This window comes from Pipra filicauda, unplaced genomic scaffold (genome assembly GCF_003945595.2).
Source record: "Pipra filicauda isolate LSUMZ 115617 unplaced genomic scaffold, ASM394559v2 scaffold512_size417520_pilon, whole genome shotgun sequence".
NCBI lineage: Eukaryota > Metazoa > Chordata > Aves > Passeriformes > Pipridae > Pipra > Pipra filicauda.
Window position 1 is genome coordinate 341,058 of NW_024104657.1, and position 10,990 is coordinate 352,047.

Consider the following 10,990-nt stretch of genomic DNA (forward strand, 5'->3'; position numbering starts at 1 on the left):
GCGCGTCCTCAACCCCCGCGCGCGTCCCCGTCCGCGCGTGTCCCCCGAGTACCCCCAGTGTCCCCAGCAGCCGCGCGACCCCCCGAGTGGCACCTCCGGGGTCACCCCCCCCACTCCCGTGGGGCCGCGGGGACCCCTCCGTGGGGCAGAATCTCCCACGGGTGCGGAAAGGGGGGGCGAGAGATGCCCGAGCCCCCCACGACCCCTCCGCCGGGACCGCCCGGAGGCTCCGGCGCCGCGCGGGGACAGGGCGGGGGGGCCGCGTTTTGGGGCGTCCCCCGCCCCACCGACGAGTTCATCGGGTCTCAGCGCCTCACTCGTGCCCGTGTCCGGTCGTGGGGCGGGTCAGCGGCAGCACCCGGGTGGTCGCGACAAGACACGGGGAGGGGAGGGGGACACATCGCGGCGCATTCCAGGGGCCGGGACCCACTCTGAGAGCGGGAATCCCCCCCCCGCCGGCGGGCGGCCCCGTGCACCGCCCATCCCGCCCGAGGCGCCGCGGGGGGAGCGGCGAGGAAGGAGTTAAGGTCGGTGTGGATGATAACGGCCCTTTGTGTCACCAGTGGGGGGGGCGAGGAAGGGCTCAGCCCCGCCGTGGGAGGGGGGGACACGCCACTCTGCCACTCTGCCACCGTCCGTGGGCGATGCTGGCGGCGCTGGCGCTGTCCCTGCTCCTCGGCGCGGCCGCGGCGACCCCGAGCCCGACGCCCCCCGGGACCACCCCCGGGAGCGCCGCGCTGACCCTCGCCGTGGTGCTGCCCCGGCACAACCTCACCTACCCCTGGGCTTGGCCGCGCGTGGGCCCCGCCGTGCGCTTGGCCGTGGCCGCCGTCAACTCCCGGCGGGATCTGCTGCCCGGCTTCACGCTCCGCTGGGTGTTCGGCGACAGCGAGGACCGGCACGGCGTGTGCTCCGAGATGGCTGCGCCGTTGGCCGCCGTCGACCTGCGCCTGGCCCACCACCCCGCCGCCTTCGTGGGCCCCGGGTGCGTGTACACGGCGGCGCCCGTGGCCCGGTTCACCAGCCACTGGCGGCTGCCGCTGGTCACGGCGGGGGCTGAGGCCCACGGCTTCGACGACAAGCGCGAGGAGTTCGCGCTGACCACGCGCGCCGGCCCCAGCCACCGCAAACTGGGCGAGCTGGGCGTGCGGCTCCACCGCCGCTTCAACTGGACGCGCCGGGCACTGCTCGTGTACTGGGACGAGAGGGTGGACGACCGGCCCTGCTTCTTCGCTGCCGAGGGCTTATACGTCCAGCTGCCCACCCTGCGCAACCTCACGGTCATGGACGTCGTGTTCCAAGACAGCGGCAACTTCTCCTTCGTCATCCAGGAGATCAAGGCCAAGGGGCGCAGTGAGTGACGGGAAGGGGGCACTGAGATGGGGACACTGGAGCGGGAGGGGGACAGTGGGGTGGGGAAGGGGACACTGGGATAGGAAGGGGACAGCAGGGTGGGAAGGGGACACCGGGAGGGGAAAGGGACCCTGGGGAAACTGGGATGGGGAGGAGGACACTGGGATGAGAGTGGGACACTGGGATGGGAAGGGGACACCAGGATAGGAAGGGGACCCTGGGATAGGAGGGGGACACCAGGATAGGAAGGGGACAGTGGGGTGGGAAGGGGACCCTGGGATAGGAGGGGGACACCAGGATAGAAAGAGGACAGTGGGATGGGGAGGGGGACAGCAGGGTGGAGAGGAGGACGCTTGGACAGGGAGGAGGACGAGGAGGGGAGAGGGAGGGGGACGGGGCGGTGCGTGGCTCGTCACGGGTGGGCACAGCTCCACACGGGTGCACATGGGTGTGCCCAGCTCGGCACGGCTTTACACGGGTGTTCACAACCATACATGGGTGTGCACAGCAGTACATGGTTGTGCCCGGCTGTGCACAGCTTTACATGGGGGTTCATGGCTGCTCACGGCTGGACATGGGTGTGCACAAGGTTTCACGGGTGTTCGTGGCTCTACATGGGTTCTCATGGCTGTGCACAGGATGTTCACAGCAGTACACAGCTATACCCAGCTGTACACGGCTGTTCATGGCTGTTCACAGCTGTTCATGGCTGTTCACAGCTGTACACAGGTGTTCACGGGTGTTCATGGCCACACATGGCTGTACATGGGTGTTCATGGGTGTGCACAGCTCTACACAGCTCCACACCTGTGTTCATGGTTGTTCATGGCTCTACATGGGTGTGCACAACTTTACATGGGTGTTCATGGCTGTACATGGGTGTGCAGAGCAGTACACGTGTGTCCCTGGCTGTGCCCGGCTGTTCACGGCTCTCACAGCTGTACACAGCTGTGCCCAACTTTACACGTCCGTTCACACGTGTTCACAGCTGGGCACAGGTGTTCTGGCACTACACGGCTGTACACACGTGTTCACGTGTGTTCTCGGCCGTACACAGCTGCCCTGCACACTCACACACATGTGCTCTGCCCCCACCCTACCGTGACCCCCCTCGAGTCCCTCCCTGTGCCGTGTCCTCCCCGGGAGCTGCCGAGCACCGTCCCCATCCCGGTGGTCCCGGGGCAGCTCCGACCTTTCCCGTGGGGCAGCCCCGGCTGACACGGGGCTGGCACGGGAGGGTGGGGGTGGGTGCTTAGCCCCGGGGGTCTCACAGCCCCAGGTCACACAGGACAAGGGGTGGGAGGTGGGTGCTCAGCCCCAGGGGTGTATTTTGGGGTGCCGGGTGGTGGCACGGCTGGTGCTGCGGGGGTGGCACCGCCGGGGTCCCGGGGTCCCCGTGCCCGATGGTGTCGCCGAGAATCCATCGGGGCCGCGGGGAGGAGGAAACGGAGTCGGGAAAACAGGAAACCTCGGCCTGGCGCCGAGGGCAGCGCCAGGCACGACACGGGGGGGCGGCACAGGGGTCGGGACCCCCCGACCCGGGGGCAGCACAGCCCACGGGCTGTCATGTAATAACCACGGACCCCCCCGTGTGGGGCTGGGGGCTCCCGGGGGCTCCCAGGGATGTTGAGGGGCTGGGGCTTGCGTCACATAATAACTGGGGACCCCCAGGACATGGGGCTGGGGGCTCCTGGGGTCTCCCAGGGATGCTGGGGGGTCTCAGGCCCATATCATGCAATAACCGGGGATCCCCCAGACATGGAGTCGGGGTGTCCCGTGGTCTCTGGGGGCTGCCGGGGGTCCCGGACCTGTCGGGGGGGGCGCTGTGAGGAGTCCCAGGGCAGTCTGTCGGGGGTCCCGGGGCTCTCGGGGGTCCCGGTGCCAAGGCCGTGCCCCCCCAGTCGTGTACGTCTGCTGTGCCCCGGACACGCTGCGGGAGCTGCTGCTGCAGGCGGAGCTCGAGGGGCTCACGGGGGGCGACTTCGCCTTCTTCTACATCGACACCTTCGGCGCCAGTCTGCAGGGGGGGCACTTCCCCGACCCCCGCCGGCCCTGGCACCGCGGCGACCACCACGACCCCCGCGCCCGCCGCGCCTTCGAGGTGAGCCGGGCACGGGCTGTGCCGCGGGCGGGGAGCACGGGGACCCTCCCGGGGGGGCACGGGACACCAGAGTGGGCATGGGAACACCAGGGTGGGCACGGGGACACCAAGGTGGGCACAGGGACACGAGGGTGGGCACAGGGACACCAGGGAGGGCACGGGGACACCAGGGAGGGCACAGGGACACCAGGGAGGGCACGGGGACACCAGGGAGGGCACAGGGACACCAGGGTGGGCACGGGGACACCAGGGTGGGCACGGGGATACCAGAGTGGGCACAAGGACACCAGGGTGGGCACCAGGACACCAGGGTGGGCATGGGGACACTAAGGTGGGCACAGGGACACCAGGGAGGGTACGGGTCCCCCCTGGGTGGGCACAGGGATCCCCAGGTGGGCATGGGGACACCAGGGACCCCCCGGGTCCCCCCCGGGGACATGAGGGTGGGCACAGGGACCCCTCCCCGGGTGGGCACTTGTCTGCCAGTCCCCCCAGCCATGTCCCCCCAGGCCGTGACCATCATCACATACACGGAGCCCCAGAACCCCGAGTACCAGCCCTTCCTGCGGCGCCTGCGGGACGAGGCCCAGCAGCACTTCAACTTCTCCATGAAGGACGGACTGGTGGGACCAGGGGAACCGTGGGAATGGTGGGAATGGGGGGAGTGACAGGGGGCACCAGGCTGGGGGCATACCAGGGAGATGGGAGCAGGGGAAAGGGCAAGGGAGGAGGGAATGAGAGGACACGGGATGGAGCTGGGGGTGAGGGGACAAGGGACGTAGGATGGAGCTGGGGGTGAGGGGACAAGGGACATGGGATGGAGCTGAGGACAAGGGGACAAGGGACATGGGATGGAGCTGGGGATGAGGGGACAAGGGACGTAGGATGGAGCTGAGGACAAGGGGACAAGGGACATGGGATGGAGCTGGGGATGAGGGGACAAGGGACGTAGGATGGAGCTGGGGGTGAGGGGACAAGGGACATGGGATGGAGCCAGGGGGGAGGGGAGCAGGTCCCCCAGCTGTACCCCATCCCCGAGCCATCCCCAAGCCATCCCTGTCCCCCCAGATGAACTTCATTGCCGCTGCCTTCCACGACGGGGTCCTGCTCTATGCCCAGGCCCTCAACGAGACCCTGGAGCGTGGCGGCTCCGTCGCCGATGCCTCGGCCATCACCCGGCAGATGTGGAACCGCACCTTCTACGGTCAGGCCCGGCCCCATCCCCATCCCCTCCCTGTCCCCTCCCTGTCCTTTCCCTATTCCCTTCTCCATCCTCATCCGTGTCCTGTCCCCATCCCCTTTCCAACCCATCCCAGCCAGGTGCCACCTGCCAGTCCCCCACTTGCCCCCTTCCCAGGATGATATTTTGGGATCATAGCCCCCCTCATGGTCCCCAAGGTCCCCCCCAGACCCTCCCATCCCTCCCCCCCCAGGTGTCACTGGGTTCCTGAAGATCGACGAGAATGGGGACCGGGAGAGCGACTATTCCCTGTGGGACATGGACCCCACACGGGGGGAATTCCAGGTGAGCCCTGGCACCTGGGGGGGGTCATTCCCAAGGAAGGGTCTGGGGGCTCCTTCCCACCCTTTTCTCTCCCCCCCACCCCAAAGATCGTGGCCAACTACAATGGCACCACCAAGAAGATCCAGATGGTGCCGGGCCGGGAGATCCACTGGCCAGGGAACGTGGTCCCGTCCGATGTCCCTCCCTGTGGATTCGACCATAGTGACCCCCTGTGCCGCCAAGGTGAGGCTGGGGGGGGGCACAGGCCCTGAGACCCCCACCCTGCCCCCCCCAGCCCCTCAGCACCCCCCTGTCCCCGCACAGCCACTCTGTCCACGCTGGAGGTGCTGTCGCTCGTGGTCAGCCTGATCCTCCTGGCCATCACCGTCACCTCCTTCTTCATCTACAGGTCAGGGGGCTTTGGGGGGGCCCGGGGGGGCCGGAGGGGTGCTGATTAGGGTCTCACAGGCCCCCCCCGGTGCAGGAAGCTGCAGCTGGAGAAGGAGCTGGCGGCGGAGCTGTGGAGGGTGCGCTGGGAGGACGTGCAGATGAGCAGCCTGGAGAAGCACCTGAGGAGCGCTGGCAGCAAACTCACCCTGTCCCTGGTGGGCACCGTGGGCACCACAGGGACGGGGATGGGCACGGGCACGGGGTCACCCCACGGCTCCACTGGGGGATGGGAGTGGACACAAGGGGTCACCCCATGGCTCTGCTCAGGGACCAGGGGGATTTTGGTCACCCCATGGCCCTGCTTGGGAACCAGCATCAGGGGCACTGAGCTCACCCCACAATCCCGCTGGGGTCCAGGCTTTGGGAGGACCGGGAATGACCCCATGTCCCCACTTGAGGGCTGGGGCCCAGGGGATCGGGGTCACCCCACGGACCTGCTCAGGGACCAAGAGAGACCTGGGTCACCCCACATCCCTGCTCGGGGACTGGGGTCACCCCACGGCCCTGCCTGGGGACTAGGACTGGACTGGGGGGAGCAGGGTCACCCCACAGCCCTGTCAGGAACTGGGGTACCGGGGGGTACCAGGCTTACCCCCCCCTCTCCCCTCAGAGGGGCTCCAACTACGGCTCGTTGATGACCACGGAGGGGCAGTTCCAGGTCTACGCCAAGACAGCCTATTACAAGGTAGGGGGTGGGGGACCAGGCATGGCACCCACTGCCCCGGGTCCCACCCACCCTCCCCCGTCCCTCATCCCCCCGTGTCCCCCCAGGGTAACCTGGTGGCCGTGAAGCACCTGAACCGCAAACGCATCGAGCTCACGAGGAAGGTCCTGTTCGAGCTGAAGCACGTACGTGACCCCCGGGGGGGGGGACCCCAGTGGGGTCAGGATGACCCCCGATGGGGCAGGGAGTGACCCCAAATGGGCGGGAAGTGACCCCAATGGGGTGAAGGTGACCCTCAACAAGGAGTGACCCCCAACAAGGCGGGGGTGACTCCCAGTAGGGGAGGGGAGCCCAGCCCGGTCCCACCCCACGGGTGGGTGGGGGCAGCAGGAACCCCGTGCCACCCCCTGTCCCCCCCAGATGCGGGATGTGCAGAACGAGCACCTGACCCGGTTCATCGGCGCCTGCACCGACCCCCCCAACATCTGCATCCTGACCGAGTACTGCCCCCGCGGGAGCCTCCAGGTACAGGGGGGGCTGCCGGGGGGGCAGGGGTGAGAGACACCCCCCCCCCCCCGAGACACCCCTGACCCCCCTGACCCCCTCCAGGACATCCTGGAGAACGAGAGCATCACCCTGGACTGGATGTTCCGCTACTCCCTCACCCATGACATCGTAAAGGTATTGACACTGCTCAGGGGGGGTCCCCATCCCACGAGGGTCCTCCCTCCATTAGGGTCCTCCATTCCCGTGCCCACCCGGGGGATAGGGAAAGGACAGGGAGGATCCCCCTTCCCATGGGAATCCCTATTCCGTGGGGGTCACGCATCCTGTGGTGGTCCCCAGTCCCACAGGGCTCCCCCGTCCCACATGGATCCTTCATCCCATCGGGCTCCTCCATCCCATGGAGGTCCCCCATCCCACAGGAGTCCCCCATCCCATGGGGATCCCCCATCCCCTCGGAATCCCCCACCCCACAAGGGCCCCCCATCCCCCGGGGTAGGGAGGACCATCCACCCCCGATCTCCCTGCTCCTCTTCAGGGGATGCAGTTCCTGCACAACGGGGTCATCGTGTCCCACGGGAACCTCAAGTCCTCCAACTGCGTGGTGGATTCCCGCTTCGTGCTCAAGATCACGGACTACGGGCTGGAGAGCTTCCGCGCGGCCCCCGACGGCGACGACACCCACGCACTCTTCGCCAGTGAGGCCCCCCCACGCCCCCCTGTGCCCTCCCCCCCCCAGGGGTCCTGCCCGGCCTGAGCCCCCTCCCCGGTGCCACAGAGAAGCTTTGGACGGCACCGGAGCTGCTGCGGATGGAGGAGCCACCGGCACGGGGGACGCAGAAGGGCGACGTCTACAGCTTCGGGATCATCCTGCAGGAGATCGCCCTGCGCAACGGCGTCTTCTATGTGGAGGGCGTGGACCTCAGCCCCAAAGGTGGGCACGGGGGCTGCGGGGGGGCCAGGCAATGGGGTTGGGAGCTGTTGGTGGCTGGTTGGACTTGAGGCGGGATCTGTTAATGGGTGGTTGGACCCCTTGGTGCAGATTTGGAGCTGTTAATGGGTTCTTGGACGCATTGGTGGGTGTTTGGAGCAGATGATGGGTTCTTGAACCTGCCAATGAGTCATTGGACCTGCTGATGGGTTGTTGGCCTCGCAGAGATCATCGAGCGCGTGAAGAGCGGGGAGCGGCCGAGCTTCCGGCCTTCGGCCAACGTCGGGTGCCACATGGAGGAGCTGGGGCAGCTCATGCAGCACTGCTGGGCCGAGGACGCCCTGGAGCGCCCCGACTTCAACCAGATCAAGGTCCAGCTCCGCAAGTTCAACAGGTGCCTCCGCCTTCTTCAGCCCTGAGGGCGAGGGGTGACCCCCAGAGAGGGTCCCTGGGTGGGTGTTGACCCTGGGAAGGGTCCCAGGGTGGGTGTTGACCCCGTGCCCGCAGGGAGAGCAGCAGCAACATCCTGGACAACCTGCTGTCCCGCATGGAGCAATACGCCAACAACCTGGAGGAGCTGGTGGAGGAGCGGACCCAGGCCTACCTGGAGGAGAAGCGCAAGGCCGAGGCCCTGCTCTACCAGATCCTGCCCCAGTGAGCACCTGGGGGGCTCCAGGGGGCACCCGGGGGGGTCTCGGCCCTGCCTGCACCCCCCACCCCCGAGCACCCCAAAGGCAGCTCCGGGCTGGGGTCCCCTGTGGGTGTCCTGTGGGGTTGGGGAGGCTGGGGAACACAGGGACCCCTGTGTGGGTTGGGGACCCCAACATGGCCTGGGAATGGGGGGGGCTGGGAACATCCTGGGGACTCCAAGGACCTCCCAGTGGTTTGGGGTTAGGGATGTTTTGAGGGGCTGGGGACCCCAAGGACTCCCACATGGTTCTCTCAGGAGGGTCTGGGGGGGGTTGTGTGTCCCCCTTACCCCCATCTGGGAGGGTCTGTGGGGGTCACCAGCCCCTTACCCCCTCCAGGAGGGTCTGGGGATGTTGTATCCCCCTCTTACCCTCACATCCAGGAGTGTCTGAGGGGGTTGAGTCCCCCATCCCCACCCTTTACCTCCACACAGGGGGGTCGTGTCCCCCTGCCCGTGCCTGGGAAGGTCCGTGGGGGTGCCGTGTGCCCCCTGACCCCGCCGTGTCCCCCCAGCTCGGTGGCGGAGCAGCTCAAGCGTGGGGAGACGGTGCAGGCGGAGGCGTTTGACAGCGTCACCATCTACTTCAGCGACATTGTGGGCTTCACGGCGCTGTCGGCCCAGAGCACCCCCATGCAGGTGGTGACGCTGCTCAACGACCTCTACACCTGCTTCGATGCCATCATCGACAACTTCGACGTCTACAAGGTCAGAGGGCTCGGAATCGGGGGGTCAGGGAGTCTTGGAATCCCAAAGTCCCAGGGTCCTGGAATTCCAGAATCACAAAATGCCAGAATCACAAAAATCTCAGAATAACAAAATCTTGGAATCTCAGAATAAAAGAATCCCACAATTACTGAATCCCAGAATCACACAATCCCAGAATCCCTGAATCACACAACCACAAAATCCCAGTATCCCAGAATCACAAAATTATAGAATCCCACAATCACAGAGTCCCAGAATCCCTGAGGTTGGAAAAGCCCTCCTAGCCCGTGGAGTCCAGCCTGTTCCCCATCCCCACCTTGTCCCCAGCCCAGAGCACTCAGTGCCACAGCCAGTCCTTCCCTGGACACCTCCAGGGCTGGGAACTCCCCCACCTCCCTGGGCAGCCCCTGCCAAGGCCTGAACACCTTTTCCACACAGGAATGTCCCTGATGTCCCGGTGTCCCCTGACATTCTGGTGTCCCCTGATGTCCCCATGTCCCCACAGGTGGAGACCATAGGTGACGCCTACATGGTGGTGTCGGGGCTGCCGGTGCGGAACGGGAAGCTCCACGCGCGGGAGGTGGCCCGGATGGCCCTGGCCCTGCTTGACGCTGTCCGCTCCTTCCGCATCCGCCACCGGCCGGGGCAGCAGCTGGAGCTGCGCATCGGCATCCACACGGGTCAGGGATGGGACAGGGATACAGGGACAGGGCATCCACACGGGTCAGGGATGGGACAGGGATACAGGGACAGGGCATCGGCATCCACACGGGTCAGGGACGGGACAGGGATACAGGGACAGGGCATCAGCATCCACACGGGTCAGGGATGGGACAGGGATACAGGGACAGGGCATCCACACGGGTCAGGGATGGGACAGGGATACAGGAATAGGGCATCCACACGGGTCAGGGATGGGACAGGGATACAGGGACAGGGCATCCACACGGGTCAGGGATGGGACAGGGATACAGGGACAGGGCATCCACACGGGTCAGGGATGGGGCTGGGGGTCTCATGCTGTCCCCACAGGTCCGGTGTGTGCAGGCACAGGGACAGGGACATGGGGATGGGCCGGGGGTCTGACGCTGTCCCCACAGGTCCGGTGTGTGCGGGGGTCGTGGGGCTGAAGATGCCGCGGTACTGCCTGTTCGGGGACACGGTGAACACGGCGTCACGGATGGAGTCCAACGGGGAAGGTCGGGAGGGCCGGGGGGGTGCCGGAGACTGGGGGGGTCCGAGGGACACCCGGGGGTGCTGAGGGTCCCTCCCCCCCCAGCCCTGAAGATCCACATCTCGGGGGTGACCAAGGCAGTGCTGGAGGAATTCGGGTGCTTCGAGTTGGAGCTCAGGGGGGACGTGGAGATGAAGGTGAGCCCCGACTCCCCCAAAACAGCCTCGACTCCCCCAAACTGCCCCGCCCTCCCCTCAGACTTCCCTGACTCCCCCTAACTGCCCCAGCCCCCTTCAATGGACTCCCAATGGGGACCCCCCCCCACCTCAAACCCCTGGGGCAATGCCCCCCTTCACTCCCTCCTGCACCCCAAACCTTGGGGTGATGTCCCTCCCGGACCCCAAAATTGGGGCAATGTCCCCCGCCCCTCCTTCAGCCCAAATTTGGGGCAATCCCCCCCCTTGCACCCCAAATCTTGGGCTCTCCCCTGACCCCCCCCCCTCTCCCAGGGCAAGGGGAAGCTCAGGACCTACTGGCTCCTGGGGGAGCGTGGGAGCGGCACCCGGGGGTGACCCCCCCCGCACCCCAAAAACACCACTCGGACCCCCAGGACCCCCGGCCACAGTCTCCCCCTCTGGCCGGGGGCTGGGGACCCCCCAAACCGGCCTCGGAGAGGACCCCCAGCACCCCGTGGGCACCGGGGGGGACACGGGGAGCTGGAGGGGACACGGAGGGGGGCTGGGGGGCCCTTGGGGGCTCCCCCCGCCCCCCGGGGAGCACGAGAGCTCTAATTTTTGTAATAAAGCTGCTGTGGACGCACTCAGGGGTCTCTGGGGGGTCTCAATGGGGTCTCTGGAGGGTTCCCCCCGCACTGGGGTCCAACTGGGAGTGGGGGTGGCTCCGAGGGCATCCC

At 66.9% G+C, this 10,990-nt stretch overlaps 1 protein-coding gene across 2 annotated transcripts; it reads left to right on the forward strand.

Annotated features, from left to right (window-relative positions):
- The first annotated feature begins 464 nt into the window (after positions 1-464).
- NPR1 (natriuretic peptide receptor 1) lies at positions 465-10,896 on the forward strand. 2 transcript variants are annotated; one of them, XM_039386904.1, is made up of 21 exons: positions 465-1,353; positions 3,255-3,454; positions 3,964-4,077; positions 4,523-4,658; positions 4,888-4,979; positions 5,066-5,201; positions 5,283-5,367; positions 5,443-5,563; positions 6,019-6,093; positions 6,180-6,257; positions 6,493-6,597; positions 6,682-6,753; positions 7,115-7,274; positions 7,355-7,510; positions 7,733-7,901; positions 8,015-8,161; positions 8,711-8,903; positions 9,409-9,583; positions 10,004-10,102; positions 10,183-10,274; positions 10,587-10,896. In XM_039386904.1, exons 1-21 carry the CDS (start codon positions 645-647, stop codon positions 10,647-10,649), a joined length of 3,177 nt encoding a protein of 1,058 aa, XP_039242838.1. In that variant the 5' UTR covers positions 465-644; the 3' UTR covers positions 10,650-10,896. The 2 variants fall into 2 exon arrangements, with proteins under 2 accessions (XP_039242838.1, XP_039242839.1); XM_039386905.1 differs by lacking the exon at positions 3,964-4,077.
- The last annotated feature ends 94 nt before the right edge of the window (positions 10,897-10,990 follow it).

What these genes read in the sequence shown, in the direction of transcription:
- NPR1 (XM_039386904.1), top strand. Translation starts at nt 645, where the DNA reads ATGCTGGCGGCGCTGGCGCTGTCCCTGCTCCTCGGCGCGGCCGCGGCG. An exon ending in TGACCCCCTGTGCCGCCAAG is followed by an intron (nt 5,202 to 5,282) that starts GTGAGGCTGGGG and finishes GTCCCCGCACAG; the next exon opens with CCACTCTGTCCACGCTGGAG. An exon ending in CGTGGACCTCAGCCCCAAAG is followed by an intron (nt 7,511 to 7,732) that starts GTGGGCACGGGG and finishes TTGGCCTCGCAG; the next exon opens with AGATCATCGAGCGCGTGAAG.